Consider the following 17978-nt stretch of genomic DNA (forward strand, 5'->3'; position numbering starts at 1 on the left):
CTTTCCGTTTAGCTGTGTCATGCCTGTTTGTTTAGGCTTTGGGGTTGGCTTTCCAAACAGGTCCTGCACATGCGCTGCTTGTTGATAAAAAAAAATCAGGTTTTCTAAGCCAGTTTTGAGAGCAAATCCTTTTCTTTGAACATACCGCAGGTATATCTTCCCGTTTCTTTTAAAATCGTCTTGACCATTTTTAGGAAATCAATAATCGTTGATGCTTTCTTGAATAATCTGATAAAACGGAAACGGAAAAAATTCACGGTCATATGGCTCAGATTTCCCGCCATATCGACGCCGTCCGCTCGATAACGTAACTAATGTTCACTCACTTGACCAGCTAGGCTGCTACTGTTACCGACATTTGGTTTGTTTCTAATATCTCGATCAGGAAGTTTTGTAACTCGTGTACCCTCCTCCCTCCCTTAACAAAATTGAAACTGTGGGAATTCATCTTTTTAACTAGGTTAGTTAAACGCAGTAGTTAATTTTTTCTGAGAAATGTGTCTTATCAACTTATTGAATTTCAAAAACAATTAGCTTAAGATTTCCGTTTCACGTTGTTTATTGTCGGTTGATCAATTATTGTTTTCTTAGTATTTACGCTTTCTTGGAAGCTAGCTAGTGAACCGTTTTCCCTTAGTGGACCGTTTAAACATACTCTGACAACTTTGTAACTTGATTAGACGCAGTTGGCACGCATTCTCATTTTTCCCTATCCCGAAATTGAAACCTTTTTCCATGCCGTCAAAAATGCGATGTAGACATGGTTTTGTTACCAACTTTGAACCATTATGAAACCTCTGTTTGATCAGTAAATTCGTTCCGTTTATTTCTAAACTGTCGATATGGCCACTCGAATGTTTTGGGAACCTCGGATGTTATGTTCATCCTTGCGCTTCTTTCCGCAGAGTGCGTCCGTGTGATATAATAACCATGAGATCGGGTGTCGCTTAATCGTCTCAAATCAACAAAAGCGGATACGAGTCTTGTTTTGAGCGTATGCCCTGCAGCGCTACCACAAATCCAAGTCGGATATGCCGTACCCAAGTATCAATTTATGATATGAGAAGCGTTACTCGAGTCCGGTTTGAAACAAAATTGAGAAAATTGTATTCTTTAGTGTCGCTTATTAAAATACGGCGTGCACGTCATTTCAAACAAACAATGAAAATATCACCTTTCTTCTCGAAAATATTATTCACAGTAATTTTTTTTTTTTTCAGAAATGTGAATTAGTAGATAAAACCAAATAAGTGGTCCCGCACTTTGTTACACATAATTCAGTTAGCAATGTTTAAACATTTGTTCATTATTTTTCTTTTCAGATTCCGCTGATAAATCGGAGACTGAAGTTCGAACCGGAATGGATGGCAAGTTACTTTTGGGATTCCACATGTCTAACATGGAATCCAGGTTAGCCTCCAATCCAGGCAATTCCGCCTCTGGCAGTGGCGTAACCGACTCGAGTTTTCCATTGGTCATGAACTGGAAATGCAATTCTTCCGGCGAGGTTTCCTCCGGCTGATACGTCATCTCCAATGGACTGTGGTAGCAGTGGAGAAAGTCGAATTTCGGCGGAAGCCATCCTTTGGTGAAGCATTGCTCGGTGATGAACGAGACTCCTAGATGAAGGACGAGCGTGAGCACCATGATGATCGTGCGAAAGGGGATTTGTTGCTGGCCGTTGCTGAAAAACGGAAACTGGATGACGGTCGGCAATCCGAGTAGCTCTTCACCACCTGGCGGGAGAGCGTAACCAAAGAAACAGATTCATATAATTGTCATTCGAGAGGGACAGTTTGTTTCAAGACGGTATTTACTGAGAATTCGCAGGACGAGACCAATCATGAATGAAGTGACGCAACCGTATTTGTTACACCTCGACTCGGCATGGATGACCAACAGCAATTGAGGAAACAGCAATACGTAAACCATGTCTGAGCAGAGTAACCTGATTCACAATGAAAGGTACTATGAATTTTTAAAATCAAATATTAATATTAAAGTAATTGACTTACGAAAGGCCGTAAATGCTGTTTATGCTGATAGCCAATAGGGAAGCGATGGCCGCCACGGCTAGGATTGATACGCGCAAGACAATCATCAGATGAGATCCGCTAGCCTGAATCGTAAGATTTTTTTAAATTATTACAGAAATTGTTTTTCTTGACATTTGATTTTTCTATACCGAAGGAAAAACGATGGCCTTGTAAATGTTGTGAGTGAACATAGAAGAAGCTGAGAGGATACAAGAATCTGCCGAAGACATGACGGCCGCTGAGACGGCGCCGAGTCCGAAGAAGGAAACCCACTTGAAATTGGATTCAATTAAAGGTAAGCAACTTTGGTATTATCACATTTATTTTGGCAAGATTGTGTGGGGTTTCTGATTTTTAATTTTACCTGCGGAGTTAAATAATTGAGAACTAGAGGTAGAACTTGTTTGATTTGATCGGGGGATGTTAAACTCGCCCCGTATTCGGTACCGTTGAGCCAATCTGAAAGGCAATGATTTACATATTGTAGAACCGAACATTTTTTTCAAACTTCTTGAGATAGCCTACCTGTGTTTTTAGCGATTCCTCCCAGCAGTATGGATGGAATCGACAATAAGGTGCATAGCAGAGCAGCTATGTATGAGAGCCATTGAGCTTGTCTTGAGGTTTTGGCCGATAATACTCGTTGGAAATAAGCCTTTGAGATATCGCGAAAATGGTTAATCAAATTCTAGGGCTCGACTAGCCGATAGATGAAATTAATAATCACCTGGTAAGGAATTCCACCGAAGATGAGCAGTAAATAGTTATCGACAAAGATTCCCGAACTTGAAGGCTCTACGTAGCCCAGCCAATCTTGATTAACTAAACCTTCTTGATTGACAGCTGGATGCATCCAGGCGAATGGAATGCACAAAACCTAGTTCAAAGATGATTTTAATTTCTTTAATTGTTAAAAAAAAAAGTTAGGACTGTAATTTACCAATCCGAAAAGGATAAAAAAGAGTTGTATAACATCTGTCAGGGCTACGCTATACATGCCACCAAAGAAAGTGTAAATAACAGCTACGGCAGCGCTGGATAAAACGGCCAAATTGTTGTCCATATCCAGAATAACAGACAATGTCGATCCTGCCACCAGAAATTCAAAATTAGAATTGTTTGATAAGCCTATTTGTCATTATTCACACGTACCTAGAGCAGATAGAATGGATGCAGTCCAGATCGTCTCTCCGAAAAGTGCCGGCAGGAAAAGTATTCCACCAATGTTAAGCCCGTATTTGATCTGAAACGGATCGAGCATCGTGACGTAACCTTTCTCTCTGCGCAGTAATATGTTTGAATTAATAATTTGGGTCAATATTTGAGACTACCGGTACTGTACCTCATAGGTTTGGCGAAGAAGAGCCCACCTAGTAATAAAAAATTAAAAACTGAAATTCTTGGTACAACAGGACCTTTTATTAATCAAACTTTCGCTTACCAAGAATCAGTGCAAGTGAGTAACCAAACGGTGTCTGGCACCAAACGATCCCATTACTAAACACAGCTTCCGCCGATCCGTTTACTTTTTTTTCAAATATCACGTACGAAAAAAAAAAAAAATGTCGTCAGAATCGCACGTGTGATTTTATTCATTGGAAAATGTGTCAACTTACCATATCCACCTCCAACCCAAGTCGCTGTAGAAGGAAAGAAAAAAAAATAACGATGAAATTATGTAAGCGCATTCAGAGAATCTGTTTGCTTATTTCTTTGAAAATTTCCCGCCATCAAAAGCGAAACAATTGACGAACGGAAACAAGACACGTAATTTCCTTTCACTCTTATTTTTCTCAATAGTTTTCCGATGCCTTTCCAAGAACCATGGGGTGAGTGACAATTACTTGCAACTCTAGAAGATATCACAAGAGCAGACAAATTTTTTCGGTTATCGAACCTTAACCCAGTTTTCCACACCGACACGTAGGCCTCATCGCTAGATTTCAGTTATGCACAGAAATTCTGACGACTAGCGCAAAAGATGAAAATAGAATATCTTCGTTCGAAAAAAAAAAACTGTTGCCATAGCGACCCTTCCCCCCCCAACCCCCCGCCATTTCTTGTGGTTTTTCTTTATGTCTGTTGCTTGTACAAAATACCGCACACGGCGTGAAATTCGCGTTATTTTTAATCAAATTTTGGACGTTATCTGTTAGAAGACGAGGGTGTACGCCTGTGTCGGTAAGCTGTGCTACAGTTCTCCCGTGACAGACAGACGGAAACATTTGTAAGACAGGGTTTTCGGAATTCACACATTCAACAGTTAAATTATTCGATTGAATCTTTTGCGATCGACTTGCCTGTCATTGTTAGGACTCCAACGAAGAGTCCTAGATCCCTTTTTGCCAACATGATGTTTTCTTCAGGGTTGCTCGTTCCTCGTCCAGCTTTCCGTTGTTTCCAAGCGGCCAACATCCCGACGAAAAGAATCACCAAGTAAAAAACGGCCACGGCCGCGATGCCGGCTGTATTGACTACCATGACTGCTGGTCGGAGTGAAACTGCCTCAAATATCTCCCCTACCATGAACAAATAGTCAGATCCTTCACGCGTTTCCTAGCAGCACAGACGAGTTGAATATGAAACGCCCCGATCGATTGCGTTGCCTCCCTTCTTCTTATTGATTCCAAGCTTCTTGGAAGCAGGCTCAAAAGCTGTTTGGACAACATTTTTCGTCCTACTAATACAGCAGGTGTATTGTTCACGTTCACTTCTTGAAAATCTTCTGAGCCGCCGGTTCGACTATAATTTCTTCACTTTCTTCAGCGGATTTTTCTACTTCTCAAAAGGTGGCGTTGGATGGGTAAACAAATTAGTGACAGACGAAACAAACATTCATCTCGTGCGCAGTTATTCGATTCTTTTGGAGGGAAATTCCCATAATTATTAATTTGAGAGTGCACGCAATCCTAATTTTTTTTTATAAATGAGTCTATGCTGGGCTTTGTTGGATGGGTTGTCGTGGTAACATTCAACGAAACACAGAATTAATTTTAAATACCGATTGACATCTTCCCTTTGTAAAAGATTGAGTGCTGAGCAAGCAGAGGCGGAGATTGGCAGGTTATCGGCAGGAAGTGCAATGAAAGAATGATTACTTCCATATTGATTGGTGGATGTGTCCTCTGTGTTGCTGTATGGATTTTCTCTCGTCCCAACAAGTTTCCACCAGGTATTTGTTACCTTAAAAATGTTGTGCAACACAGATTTTTCCAGTTTTACAGAAATAAAACAATTATTTTTTTTTTAGGTCCAAAGGGATTGCCACTATTAGGTTGTTTGCTATCAGTTTCTCAATGGCATCCTGGCTGTTCATTCATGGGACTATTGGAGTTGTACTATCGCTATGGACCAGTGTGTGGTTTCTACATTGGGCCTCAACCTGTCATTTCTATTAGTGGCTATGAAGCATGTAAGGAAGCTTTCATGAATGAAAACCTAAATGGAAGACCTGATAATGGGCCAGCAAGAATGAAAAGCAAAGGAAAACGAATGGGTATTGTTACTGAAAGTTCTCCATGTACTCATCTACATCATTTACTCACACTTTTTAGTTTTTCAGGTGTCATGCTGGTGGATGGAGATTTTTTGACGATCCAAAAGCGTTTCACATTACATCACTTGCGCGATTTCGGCTATGGTCGGCAAAACATGGAAAGTCTTGTTAGTAAAGAAGTGGCTGTCCTTTTGGCAGACATGAAACGCCAATTTCACGACGAAGGAAACGTTTTCGAGTTCAAAAACTACTTCAACATTTCACTAGTCAACGCACTCTGGGTGATGCTGGCTAGCGCTCGATTTGAGCGTGATGATCCCCGTCTAAAATCGCTCGTCGAGTTATTTGACGTTGTCTTCCGGAGTGGTGACATTGTCCGCGTAGCGTTTCCTTGCCCTGCCATTCTCATGAAACTTTTCCCTGCCGTCTTTGCCAAATTGGGGAGAATGGATCTTCTAAAAGAAGTCTGGAAGTTCATCGAAGTAAAGAAGCCCTTTTATTCATAATTTATTCAGCAAATCATGAGTGCCACGTATGACTTTATTCATATACAGGAAGCGATCGATGAACACAAGCAGACGCCATCTGTGGAACCCCGAGATTTTATTGATGTTTACCTTGGAGAAGTTGAAAAAAATAATGACGATTCGTTTTCAGGTATTGTTTTAGAAAAATTTAAATTCTTTTTTTGTGATAGTCATAATAACTCATTTGTTATACATAAACTTTTGTAGAAGAACAGCTGTTGAATATTATTCTAGATATTCTTTCGGCAGGAGCTGATACCACAGGGAATTCAATTGGTTATTGACCTGTACACAAATTACAGAAATATTTAGATTGATACTTTGTTTTTTCGTTTGGTAGGATTTGCTCTATTGTACCTCATTCATCATCCAGACGTCCAAACCAAAATGCAGCTCGAAATGGATCAGGTGTGTGGTGACTCATTGCCGTCGTTGCATCATAAACCACAGTACGTCTGTTATAAATGTATCATTGTACGGTTCAATTTGAAACTTGACGAGCACTTTTGATGTTTCGGCAGATTGGTCTATACTCAAGCTGTTCTTATGGAAGTGCAACGAATGAGTGGTGTTTCACCTTTGGCCATCCCTCGTCGGGCTTTAAAAAGCATTCCGTTTGAAGGCTACATCATTCCTCAGGTTTCCTCCTCCTTCATTTGCTTATATTAACATATTTTAGCTTATCACTTTGCTTTTCGTATTCATTTAGGATGCTTACGTCATTATCAATATGTATTCGGTACATATGGACGAAACCTATTGGACAGACCCAGAAGTATTTCGACCTGAGCGTCATATAGATAAATTCGGCCACATTATTAAAACCGATCGGCTTTTTCCTTTTGGAGCAGGTATACTTTAATCTATATTTACATATTTTATTGAGCGCATGTATAATCAAAATGTTATTATCTCAGGCAAAAGAAGCTGTTTGGGAGAATCGTTAGCCCGAACCTCCTATTTCTTATTTACGACATCAATAGTAAAGACGTTCATCTTCCGTTCGCTTCCGGACAGCATCTCTGCTCCATCTCTAGCTCCGTTGGATGGCTTTACTTTAGGCCATCGCCCTTTCCAAGCTTTTCTAACCAAAAGATAGTCATTTAACCCAGAATTCAAGTTAGTCGCTTTATGTGTCAACCATTTTGCTCACAGAGTGTACCATTAATCAAATTTTAAGGACCGAAAGTTAGAACTTTAGATGCGCGTAGCAGCTTACCCAGTGAATCCGTCGTTGTTACAGTATGTTCAAACTTCTGTTAAATTTTAATCCAGACAGTTTTATTGTTTATTTGTCCAGGGTAGAATTATAGAATATGGTTGTCCTGAATGTTGGGTGACGTAATGAGTTTATTATTACGCCCTATTTGCTGTTGAGAAAACGTCTCTTTCTTTTTTTTTCATCCATCAAGTGGGCTGTTTGTTCTGGTTGCCATAGTAACCAACATGACATAAGCACGTAAAGCAGAAAAGAAGTTTTGAGGACCTTTATCTGATTAAGTAAATAATTGATCTGCTGCATTTGATAAGCTTTAGACACTTGCCGTCTTGCGAACGGAAATGTCATCTCTAGTAAACTGCGATTGGAAACCCTTAACGCACTGCATTTTTTTAATTAATAAAAAGAGCGTTCGCAATGTCATTTCGATGTTGTTTTATTTTTTTTCTAATGTAGAACCCTACTTCTATAGCCGACGGGAGCGTTCTCCTAGCTTTCTACCTACGTGATTCATGGCATGCAAATGTAAACAACTGTCGGAAACGGCTGTACTTAACAAATTAGAAAAAAAAGGGGACGAACGCTCCATCGCATGGTCCGGATTTACGACTCATCGCAACTTTTATGCAGTTGTTGCTATCCAGCATTTTTTTTTAATTCGCCCGTTCGTAAGCTACATCCAAAACGCCTTTGGCGGTTTTGCTTCGAGCCCATGGACAATCTTTTAATCACATCGCTTTCCACATAGTCAGATCTGAAAGGTGAATCGAAACAGAAGAGCCTTGCATTTGCTGTCAACATGATTGTGGAAATCTGTTTATTGGCACTCTCCATTGCTTTAATATTCCAGTTATCGAGAAAGCCAAAAAACTTTCCCCCAGGTACGTTAAAACTTAAAAGTCAACATCTTTTTTTTTTTAAATTTGAATTCTCAGATTAACCAAAAAATAGAATCTATCTTAGTACCTTACAGTCTAGGAATTTTATTTTTAAAATCATCTTTTGGGTTTGATTGGTTTAAATTTGGGTTTAAAGTTTTACGCTACGCCACAGTTCGTTACTTTCACACGTTGGAGGACACCGGAAATCGCGTGAAGGGTGTAAGCCTGGTGCCCTGGTGTACACGAAAAAATTTCAACAGCGATTCTTTTAACATTCAAATCTAGGATACACGCGACTTCCCTATTCGCAGTTTCTAATGAATGCTGTGCAATTATTATTTTATTATTTCAGGACCGATGGGATTGCCCCTTGTTGGATATTTACCTTTTGTGAACAAACTCGATCCTTATGTGCATAAAGCTATGCAAAAATTAGCAAAAATTCACGGCCCGGTGACTGGATTTTATTTGGGCCCAATTCAGCCTTTCATTTCGGTTTGCGGGTATGAAACCGTAAAAAAAGCGCTACATAATGAAGATCTCAATGGTCGTCCATCTAGCGGGACGATCACGGAAAGAACGTTTGGCAAAAAGCTCGGTAATACAAAGTACGATTTGGCCTTTATTTTGGAAAATGATGACTTAATGTAAACCATCCGATTTTCCCTCAGGTATAATGTTTACAGATGGCGATTTTTTACGTGAGCAGCGGCGATTCACGCTCCGCCATCTTCGTGATTTAGGATTTGGACGAACTTCATCGGAGAATCTCATCCACGAAGAAATCCATGAACTGATTGAAGAGATAAAAATTTCGGCCAGTTCCAATCCTGATTCCGTAGTCGATTTCAAAGCCTTGTTCAATCCTACCTTAATCAATATCCTGTGGGCATTTATTGCTGGTAAACGGTACAAGCATAATGACGAGGAACTAAATCGTTTGTTGCATATGGTCGACTTATTTGTCGCAAGCGGAAACAATGTGCGATCAAACTTGCCTATACCTGCTGTTCTGCTTCGTAACTTTCCAATTTTAAAGAAAATTATTGGCTTGCACACTGATATGTTTGTTCCTATCCAGAATTTCATTCGAGTAAGTCAGTTAGATTTTTGGTGTTTAACATTGGTTTGTTTAAAATATAGCCGCTTAATTTTCAGGCCTCCATAGATGAACATGAGGAGAACCCTTCTGAGGACGATCCTCGTGATTTTATCGATGTTTATCTTTCTGAAGCGAAGAAACAGGAGAAAGTCAATCCTGTGTCTACATTTCACAGTATGCTAACGTGAAAGTGACCCACAAAATCGAAATTAAATTTTTACTGTTTTTTTTTAATTTCAGAGGAGCAGTTGATTAGTCTCATTTTTGATTTATTCATTGCTGGAGGGGATACCACAGGCAACTCAATCGGTCAGATCAAATACTAAAGAAACAGTTTAAACTTGTATTATTTTGCGCTGAAAATTTTTAACTAAAATATTTTATCGTTAAAAGGATTTGTATTGTTGTACCTCATACACCATCCAGATGTCCAGCGTAAGATGCAGGAAGAATTAGACAATGTATGCGGATCTTCCATGCCAACTTTAGCGCAACGTCCAAGGTTTGTTTCTTAACAACATGTAATTGTAGTCGGCTAATTATGTTTTGGAGAAATCTCCAGTTTACCCTATACGGAAGCTGTCTTGTTGGAGGCTTCACGTTTGTCCTCTATTGTTCCGTTTTCCATTCCCCATTATGCTTTAAAGGATACCCAACTTCAAGGAAACACTATACCCAAAGTAAGTTTGTTCTCCACTATCCTCTGATATGGAATGCCAAATTGACCGAACCGATAGATTATCAATTGTTTAGTTGACAGTTTTCAATCGATAATACCATACTCCTTTTACTAAGAAGCGTAGATATTCAAAAATCAAAATCATTTAAGGACGAAGGTCACGAATAGCAGTAATAGCAGTGATATGAGCATTGAGCAGTTATCTTTTTTTTTTATTTGGCATTCCATACGTTGAAGCTAGAAAATAATAATTACTTGTTATTTACGTTTATTCAAGGGGAGTATTGTACAAATCAATCTCTATTCGGTTCATTTGGATGAAAACTATTGGAACGATCCCGAGAAGTTTCAACCTGAACGACATCTCAGTGCTGATGGTACAACTGTTATAAAATCGGATCGGATTCTCCCGTTTGGGGCTGGTGAGTTCCATTTTTTTCCCCTCTTTGTAGCTGGTTAAAAGACTGATTGATTTTAACGTGTGTTATTGATTTTCATGCAACCCAGGTAAACGGATGTGTTTAGGAGAATCGCTAGCCCGCAACACGCTTTACCTGTTCGTAACCAGTTTGGTCAAGTCTTTCCAGTTTCAAGCAATACCGAATGAACCTCTACCAACTCTTGATCCTCGAATGGGATTCGTTCAGGGGTACGCCCCGTTTAAAGCTGTTATTAAATCAAGAAATTGATCGGAGTTTTTTATGAGGTATATTAACAACTTAGCTTCTTTACATTACTGTTACCGCTAGCCTTTTTACATTACTGTTACTGCACACAAGACATAATATCAGTACGCATAATAATAATAAACTGTTTTTCAAAAAAACATTTAAAACACTGTTTGGCAAAATCGGATGAAACATTTAAAAGGATCGCGCCACTGGTTCCTAAAGACAATGGAACGCAGGCATATTTTTTTACAGATGTTTTTTTTTTTTTTTTTTTTTTTTTTAAATTTATCCGTACGTCAATTATTGATGCTGAATTCGGAGAATGCGTAACCCCATTTCTTTTCTGGGTAGGAGGCAGCAATGTTCGTTTTTGTGGGAACAGAAATGAACATTTTCTTATTTAATTTAATCCACATCATCACATTTACTTTCTTTATCATCACCGCATCACATCAAACTGACCCGTGTTCGATTCTTTGCCAATCCCTTTTGTGTAATACCTAGTCAGATCATAACCCGTTTATTGGCGTTCTGCTTTATGCATCAACAATTCAACATTAAATCAGGAGCTCACGTCCCCCTGTTGCTGTAAAAACGTCTTTCACAAATATCACAACCCACATGACCCCTGTATCTCGGATATTTATTCTCACGTTCACGAAGTTGTATGTTCAGTCGTATACTGTGATCGTCTACCGTAACCGTTCACCGTTCACTCGTTAATGCAATGTGGTCATTGGGGCCCAATGTGCACAGCGCAATTAAGTACGAGCGTGTACCCAAGTCGCAATTGGGTTACCTTACCACTCCAAACAATTTTTCCTTTAATTGTAAAACTTTTTATCTAAAACTTGTTTATTATTTCTCTCTTTTTTCATATTTTTTTAATTTTCGAAGACACAACATTTTCGAAAGATGAACGTGATCAAGGGGAGATGTTATAATATTTAGTTGTCCAATCCAAAAATGAAAAGCCCGCCCATAATAGTTTAAAAGTATTTTCATTTTCGTCCAGTAGAGGGCTCAATCGAGCAATAGCTGACGAATTGTTTTGAAAAATTTGAATGGCTGGCAGCCAAATCAGGCCAAATCTTCATTCCACAAACAAGTCATTAGCAGGTGGCACGAGGCATGAAATTGTGTGTAGTAGTAGTCGAATATGTTGAATACTAAAAATGTTGAGTATAAAAGATAAACAAACTGGACAGTGCGGCAACGCAGGATAGCCAGGAAAGAAGAGAGGGGGAGAAGGACCTACCCAGACAAAGGAATAAGAGAGGGGGACTCAGTGCTGTTGACGATTGTGGCTAGGCGAGTAGCAATACAAAGCGTTCTTTGCAGCAAACAGGTTCACGTGTTAATTTCTATATCAACAGGTTATGGGCCCAGCTGTACGCACAGCTAACAGCTACTCTGTCTGAACAATTATTTTTTTTTGTGTGTGTCCCCGGCTAACTGTTCCCAAGAAATTAGAAATTCTTTTCTGGAGTGATGGAGAAAGATGGCCGCCGCCATGTTGTATGGTGTCTGAATGGGAAAAACTACGCGTCTTGGAAATTTGGAATGAAGCTGGCGTTACAAAGTGTTGAGCTTTGGGAAGTCGTGAACGGGACTCAACGGCAACCTGCTGAAGTAAGTTTATTGATGATTTATTGTTTTCTTTATGTGTGTGATCCGTGCCTGACAACAACGCGATATGAGATGCCTATCTGTGGCGTGGTACCAACTATTAAATTGACAAACTTAGATCCCGGCGTGAGTGCTTAATCTCTGCCACTTGATTTTGTTTTTTGTGTGTTTGTGTTTGCTGGACATTTCTCTTTTTTTGTGTTTCTTTCTCAATCTGTTTGGTCACTCTGGCTAAATTCCATCATATGATGGTGGACAAGTGTGTGCTAGAGTTGCAAGCATCTAGGAGACAGCTGAGTGTTTTTCCACATCGAGATGATGTGAGGGAGATTCCACATTGAGATAATGTGAGAGGTATTCCACATCGAGATGATGTGAGGGAGATTCCACATTGAGATAATGTGAGAGGTATTCCACATCGAGATGATGTGAGGGAGATTCCACATTGAGATAATGTGAGGCTGCCATGGATATCACAAACCTAACCATCTTCTCGTTTTGTTACCACAATCAGAGACGCAATGCTGACCAGGTGATTGAAAATGCAGCTGATATAACCAACTGGAACAAGAGAAATACCACGGCAATGCAGAACATATTTGGCGCCATCAAAGAAGACCAATCAAGGATCCTGATGTCTTGTAGCACAGCCCAAGAGATGTGGATGAAATTGGAGACTGAGTATGAAGAAGATGCCGCAGACAATGCACCTCTATTGTGGACAAAGTTCTATGGATGCACATTTCGACCAAGCCAAAGTGTATCAAGCTTCCTGACTGAGTTGGAACAGATAGCATTCCGTCTGAAGAGCCTCAACATAGCTATTGATGATAATCAAATAATGGCAAAGATACTCATGTCGCTTCCTCCAGAGTTCCGTGTTTTTGCCTTTGCATGGGACAGCACGCCTGTTGCAGAGAAAACTCTCAAGAAACTGACTACTCGCCTTATAGCATTGGACAAGAGCCTGCGCAACGACGAAGAAGCAAAATCGACATCTGATACTGCCTATCTCAGTAAGCCGAACAGAGATGAATCACAGCACAAAGAGCAAGCACTTCCTGCCCAGTACGGTCAGAACAAAGGAAAAAGCCACCCTTCCAGTCAACATGCTGGTATACCGAGAACATGCTGGGAGTGCAACTCCACTACGCATGTTAGAGCTCAATGCCGTCAATACAAACGCCGGCGTGAGAGAGAAGGAGAAGAAGCGGACAGAAAAAGGAAGCGTTACGATCGACATGACAGAAGAGATGATAAACTATGTAAGCTCCCAGGAGCAACTGGCCGATGCACTCACGAAACCCCTGGCTGCTCCACGCTTCAAGTATCTCCGTGACAAGATTGGCGTTCGGGGTGTAGGGGAGGTGTAACTGAAGAGTTAAAGGAGGCTGATATTTCTTTTCTTATTATTTGTCTTGTGACACTGAACCTAGTATTTATGTCTGATTCAAATATGCTGTGTATTCTGTGCTCATGTTTATTTTTGGGGGTCCAGTTTGAGGGGAGGTGTTGAGTATAAAAGATAAACAAACTGGACAGTGCGGCAACGCAGGATAGCCAGGAAAGAAGAGAGGGGGAGAAGGACCTACCCAGACAAAGGAATAAGAGAGGGGGACTCAGTGCTGTTGACGATTGTGGCTAGGCGAGTAGCAATACAAAGCGTTCTTTGCAGCAAACAGGTTCACGTGTTAATTTCTATATCAACAAAAAAGTGGTTCTAATTTCTAAGAAATCAACGAATTCCTTCCCTTACGAATATACCCTACTAGGCTACTAGGCCTATACTTCTATACCAATCTCGCCAGTCTAAACCTTGTTGAGTGAAAAGAAAGAGAACAAAATGAAGAGGCACAATGATGAAAATCCAACTGCACCCAGCACAAAAAAGTATAAAAGTAGATGGGATGTGGGACCTAATGATGTTGAAAATGAGGTGTTATGTCTTGGAGTCTACCCAAAGAGTGATATTGTAAGGAAAAAAATCCAGCCCAACAGTGATATTGAACGGAAAAGAATCCAACCCAAAACTGATATTGAAAGGAAAATAACCCAGCCAGCAGCAAAAATCCAGCCCAACAGTGATATTGAAAAGAAAAGAATCCAACCCAAAAGTGACATTGAAAGGAAAATAACCGAGCCCAAAACTGATATTGAAAAGAAAAAGATTCAGCCTAAGAATGATGCCCAGCAAAAACACAAAGACCACTGTGGACAAGTAAATATCTTACTTTTCTTTCCTAATGCCATGTTAACACCACACTTCTATGTTTAATATTTCTTTTTTGCTGCATATAGGCCACATGGGAAATTCACGAAGTATTGGCTGATTCTTATGGAGTTCCTTTGTCCGCTTGTAAAAAATTCACATCACTAATCAAAGAAGACTGTACTTTGCCATTCATTGCTCGATACAGGAAAGAAATGGTAGGCAATCTGGATATAGAAGTTCTGAGAAAAATGAAGTCATCTCTGGAAGATTTACAGTAAATCATTTTATGCTTGCAAAACATACTTAATCAATGAATTTTAATCAAATGTTGTTCTAGGAAAGTGCAAGGAAAGATTGCCTCAGTTGTTAAAACCTTGGAAAAACAACAAGTTCTTACTCCTTCACTGAATGAGACAATTTGTAACATCAAAGATCTTGATGAACTAGAATTTTGTGTATGTATTGTAAAGATTGTCAAAACAAGACAAGATAATTAACTGTTATTCTGAATTGCAGTATGCCCCATTTAAAGATACAAAGAAGAAGACCCTAGCTGCCAAAGCATTAGAACTGGGCCTGGAAGCACCTGCTTTAGCTTTGCTTGAAGGAGTGAAACATGTTTCCATCGAGACCCTTTTGAATGTGGATGTAGAAGGTCTTGATTCTATGAAGAGTGTTGAACTCGGAATCCAACATGTGATAGCTGATGTCATTGGGAAAAATAAAGAAAATGTGGACAAACTGAGTCAACTGTAAGAAAATGTCGATCAAGATTTATTAAAGTGTAAATTAATTAATCATTTAAAACTTAGAATTACAAGAGCAGATGTCCGCCTTTGTATCACAAAATCACGGAGCGCAGACAAACAGAATCCTAGTGATCTTTCCAAATTTGAGTCATACATAGACAAAACATTTAGTGTAGGAAGCCCAGATAATCCTATCAAACCTCATTTGGTAAGAACATTTTTTTTTTAATTTTATTTTAACCAAAGAAATTTGTTATCAGGTTTTTTTGGTTGTTTCACAGTTTTTGGCCATTAGCAGAGGTGAGGACTTGAAAATACTGTCTCTGAAAATAGTTTTCCCTGAACACGTGGAATCTGATTGGATCAAGTTCTGTGAAAACAAGTACGGTAAACAAGACAGTAAACGTAGTGATTTCCGCAAGATAATTATTACCAAGAGTATCAAGGACGCTTACACGCGAATAGGTAAAACTATACATCATTTGTTTAGTTGGTTCAAATTTATATGTTCTTCGATTCAATTTCATAGTGGAACCTCTCATAAAGCGACGAATTAAAGCACGGCTAACTGAAAAATCTCACCATGCATCTGTCGATGTCTTCGCAAAAAATTTAAAGAGTTTGCTGCTATCACCCCCTCTACCAAATACCACAGTTCTTGGCCTCGATCCTGGTAAATACGTAAAAATTCTTAAATCTCTTTTGTGTTGATTTTAACCATTTGGTTGAAATGATCAGGATTCAAGCATGGTTGCAAGTGCGCCGCGGTTTCTCCAAATGGTGTCGTACTCCACACAGAAACTATTTACATTCGATTTGGCGATCGAGATCTGGTGCGACAACCTGCTGCCACGTCTCTCAAAAATATGGTACAGAAATACGGGTAAGAAAGAATTCTATTTTATCAGTTCAATTTCAAATCAAGTTCCCCGTTTGGTTATAGATGTTCAACAGTTGCTATCGGGAATGGAACAGCTTGTCGCGAAACGGAAGATTTTCTGAGCCAACTGATTGAGAAAGGGGTTTTTAAACCAATCGATGTGAGGTTTACCATTATTAATGAATGTGGAGCGTCCATTTATTCATGCTCTCCCGAAGCTAAAGAAGAATTCCCTCAACTAGAACCGAATGTGATAAGCGCTAGTAAGAACCACTAAATATAATATATCGAGCTTATGAGATTGTTAACACTGGGCTTGGATTTTTCAGTTTCAATTGCTCGTCGGCTCCAGGACCCTTTAACGGAGTATGTTCGCATTTCACCGCGTCACATTGGTATTGGAATGTACCAGCACGACATTTCGATCAAACAGCTGGAGGTGGCTTTGGACGATATTGTCAGGTAAGGTGTTTTACCTATAAAAATTTGGCTTTGAAACCTTGGATCTTATGATAGAAATCTTTTGTGTCGTTAGCGAGTGTGTTTCTTTCGTTGGCGTTGACATCAACAGTTGTCCACCTCATGTACTCAGGTAAATCAATTATTCTGCTTATGTTTTAAGTTGGATAACTAGTTTTTTTCTTTTTTTAGTAAAGTGGCCGGTTTGAGTTGCAACAAAGCAAAGAAGATTATCGACTATCGCACAAAACATGGGCAGTTTACTAACCGTCAACAAATTCTTGACGTACCAACACTTGGCCCTGTAACTTTTCAGCAATGTGCTGGCTTTTTAACCATTCCGGAAACATCATCAGCAAGCTCCTGGTAGTGTACACAATTAAAACGAATCGGATTCAATTAATATTTTCTTCTCTTTACAGCGATAGCAGTGATCAAAAGCCGACTAAACCAAGTAAAGGCTCCCGCGGGAAAAAAGCTGTTTGCCTTTCGACTAATCCCTTAGATCGTACGTGCGTTCATCCAGAATCTTATGATTTGGCAAAAACGTAATAACCCACACTTAATTGTTCATTTATTTATTATTTAAACTTTTTTTAAATTGCAGAATAATTGACTTGTTTGGAGGAAATCTTGAGGAAATTGGTCATGAGTCATTCATCCGAAAGCTGCAAGTGTTTCTCGCTACTAAATGTACGATTTTGGCTTAGTCATTTTAGTTTTACAGGCATCTGTTAACAACCATTTTATGCTTTTTATATTAGCGTCAGGCCAAATCGCCCTTCAACTGGAAGAAACAGAAGGCAAGATTGAGCAAATACTACAAAGCTTATCGCAACCGCTCCGATATGACTTGCGTACCAAATTCGACAAGCCTTTGTTCAAAAGAAGCGTAACTTCATTGGCTGACATCAAAGTTGGACAAGAACTCAGAGGTTTATAATTACATTTTTCAAAGCTGTATCAATTTTTAATCAATTGCGATATTGATTAGGTCGAATCAACAATGTTACGGATTTTGGGGCTTTTGTAGACATTGGAGTAGGAAAAGACGCATTGTTGCATTCAAGCCGTATGAAAGGGAAAAAGGAGAGTCTTTCAGTTACCAATCAAATTTACGTGAAAGTTCTCAGTATCGATGTGTCGCAACAGCGAATATCATTGGAACTAATTTAAATTTATGATATGATGAAATTGATTCCAATATGTTGAATGAAATGTTTTTTTCTCTGCTTTAAATTACTGGTTAATTTCTTTGAATTATGAATTATCTCCTACGGTTTTTGAAATCTCAATTGAACAGTTGATGCGTTGAACACCAAATGTATTTTGTGTCCATCTTGTGAGAGAAATTAGAGTTGGTTATTAGCGCCATTGAGTCATGTCTTCCCGTGTTGTTGTGTTGTCTGTATTTTAGTCTCCTCTGTACTTATCCGAT

General features: G+C 39.3%; 5 protein-coding genes across 8 annotated transcripts; 4 read left to right on the forward strand and 1 right to left on the reverse strand.

The window, feature by feature from the left end:
- Positions 1-1083: 1083 nt before the first annotated feature.
- LOC124203083 (high-affinity choline transporter 1-like) lies at positions 1084-4680 on the reverse strand. The gene is made up of 13 exons (XM_046599662.1): positions 4337-4680; positions 3653-3676; positions 3478-3561; positions 3379-3406; positions 3189-3316; positions 2977-3125; positions 2764-2913; positions 2562-2691; positions 2401-2495; positions 2186-2308; positions 2016-2119; positions 1818-1948; positions 1084-1736 (listed from the first exon to the last, which is right to left on the reverse strand). The coding sequence occupies exons 1-13, from the start codon at positions 4560-4562 to the stop codon at positions 1282-1284; spliced, it is 1827 nt and encodes a 608-aa protein (XP_046455618.1). The 5' UTR covers positions 4563-4680; the 3' UTR covers positions 1084-1281.
- Positions 2207-7701, forward strand: LOC124203094 (methyl farnesoate epoxidase-like). Of its 2 annotated transcripts, none has more exons than XM_046599680.1 (10): positions 2207-2331; positions 5064-5208; positions 5287-5532; positions 5599-6014; positions 6087-6189; positions 6267-6335; positions 6400-6508; positions 6581-6698; positions 6769-6910; positions 6977-7701. In XM_046599680.1, the coding sequence occupies exons 2-10, from the start codon at positions 5127-5129 to the stop codon at positions 7156-7158; spliced, it is 1467 nt and encodes a 488-aa protein (XP_046455636.1). In that variant the 5' UTR covers positions 2207-2331; positions 5064-5126; the 3' UTR covers positions 7159-7701. The 2 variants fall into 2 exon arrangements, with proteins under 2 accessions (XP_046455636.1, XP_046455635.1); XM_046599679.1 differs by lacking the exon at positions 2207-2331 and adding an exon at positions 4850-5000.
- Positions 7702-7789: 88 nt separating this feature from the next.
- Positions 7790-10775, forward strand: LOC124203093 (methyl farnesoate epoxidase-like). Of its 2 annotated transcripts, XM_046599677.1 has the most exons (9): positions 7790-8159; positions 8512-8757; positions 8831-9252; positions 9318-9435; positions 9502-9570; positions 9655-9763; positions 9824-9941; positions 10218-10362; positions 10448-10775. In XM_046599677.1, the coding sequence occupies exons 1-9, from the start codon at positions 8078-8080 to the stop codon at positions 10627-10629; spliced, it is 1491 nt and encodes a 496-aa protein (XP_046455633.1). In that variant the 5' UTR covers positions 7790-8077; the 3' UTR covers positions 10630-10775. The 2 variants fall into 2 exon arrangements, with proteins under 2 accessions (XP_046455633.1, XP_046455634.1); XM_046599678.1 differs by lacking the exon at positions 10448-10775 and having other exon boundaries at positions 9814-9941; positions 10218-10316.
- Positions 10776-11630: 855 nt separating this feature from the next.
- Positions 11631-17918, forward strand: LOC124203075 (S1 RNA-binding domain-containing protein 1-like). 2 transcript variants are annotated; one of them, XM_046599653.1, is made up of 17 exons: positions 11631-11788; positions 13956-14458; positions 14539-14726; positions 14790-14907; positions 14969-15204; positions 15265-15409; positions 15483-15666; positions 15731-15874; positions 15940-16084; positions 16145-16344; positions 16411-16543; positions 16617-16673; positions 16733-16906; positions 16963-17088; positions 17148-17233; positions 17305-17475; positions 17535-17918. In XM_046599653.1, the coding sequence occupies exons 2-17, from the start codon at positions 14084-14086 to the stop codon at positions 17714-17716; spliced, it is 2664 nt and encodes an 887-aa protein (XP_046455609.1). In that variant the 5' UTR covers positions 11631-11788; positions 13956-14083; the 3' UTR covers positions 17717-17918. The 2 variants fall into 2 exon arrangements, with proteins under 2 accessions (XP_046455609.1, XP_046455608.1); XM_046599652.1 differs by lacking the exon at positions 11631-11788 and having other exon boundaries at positions 13949-14458.
- Positions 12707-13579, forward strand: LOC124202907. Its single transcript, XM_046599413.1, has one exon. The coding sequence runs from the start codon at positions 12707-12709 to the stop codon at positions 13577-13579; it is 873 nt and encodes a 290-aa protein (XP_046455369.1).
- Positions 17919-17978: the final 60 nt, after the last annotated feature.

This window comes from Daphnia pulex, chromosome 9, assembly GCF_021134715.1.
Source record: "Daphnia pulex isolate KAP4 chromosome 9, ASM2113471v1".
NCBI classification, from domain to species: domain Eukaryota; kingdom Metazoa; phylum Arthropoda; class Branchiopoda; order Diplostraca; family Daphniidae; genus Daphnia; species Daphnia pulex.

What these genes read in the sequence shown, in the direction of transcription:
- LOC124203075 (XM_046599653.1), top strand. Translation starts at nt 14,084, where the DNA reads ATGAAGAGGCACAATGATGAAAATCCAACTGCACCCAGCACAAAAAAG. An exon ending in AGTTCTTGGCCTCGATCCTG is followed by an intron (nt 15,875 to 15,939) that starts GTAAATACGTAA and finishes TGAAATGATCAG; the next exon opens with GATTCAAGCATGGTTGCAAG. An exon ending in ACATCATCAGCAAGCTCCTG is followed by an intron (nt 16,907 to 16,962) that starts GTAGTGTACACA and finishes TTCTCTTTACAG; the next exon opens with CGATAGCAGTGATCAAAAGC.
- LOC124203083 (XM_046599662.1), bottom strand. Translation starts at nt 4,562, where the DNA reads ATGGTAGGGGAGATATTTGAGGCAGTTTCACTCCGACCAGCAGTCATG. An exon ending in ATCCATTCTATCTGCTCTAG is followed by an intron (nt 3,126 to 3,188) that starts GTACGTGTGAAT and finishes TTCTGGTGGCAG; the next exon opens with GATCGACATTGTCTGTTATT. An exon ending in TTTTTATCCTTTTCGGATTG is followed by an intron (nt 2,914 to 2,976) that starts GTAAATTACAGT and finishes TCTTTGAACTAG; the next exon opens with GTTTTGTGCATTCCATTCGC.
- LOC124203094 (XM_046599680.1), top strand. Translation starts at nt 5,127, where the DNA reads ATGATTACTTCCATATTGATTGGTGGATGTGTCCTCTGTGTTGCTGTA. An exon ending in TCGTTGCATCATAAACCACA is followed by an intron (nt 6,509 to 6,580) that starts GTACGTCTGTTA and finishes ATGTTTCGGCAG; the next exon opens with ATTGGTCTATACTCAAGCTG. An exon ending in AAGGCTACATCATTCCTCAG is followed by an intron (nt 6,699 to 6,768) that starts GTTTCCTCCTCC and finishes GTATTCATTTAG; the next exon opens with GATGCTTACGTCATTATCAA.
- LOC124202907 (XM_046599413.1), top strand. Translation starts at nt 12,707, where the DNA reads ATGGATATCACAAACCTAACCATCTTCTCGTTTTGTTACCACAATCAG.
- LOC124203093 (XM_046599677.1), top strand. Translation starts at nt 8,078, where the DNA reads ATGATTGTGGAAATCTGTTTATTGGCACTCTCCATTGCTTTAATATTC. An exon ending in GCCAAAAAACTTTCCCCCAG is followed by an intron (nt 8,160 to 8,511) that starts GTACGTTAAAAC and finishes TTATTATTTCAG; the next exon opens with GACCGATGGGATTGCCCCTT. An exon ending in ACTTTAGCGCAACGTCCAAG is followed by an intron (nt 9,764 to 9,823) that starts GTTTGTTTCTTA and finishes AGAAATCTCCAG; the next exon opens with TTTACCCTATACGGAAGCTG.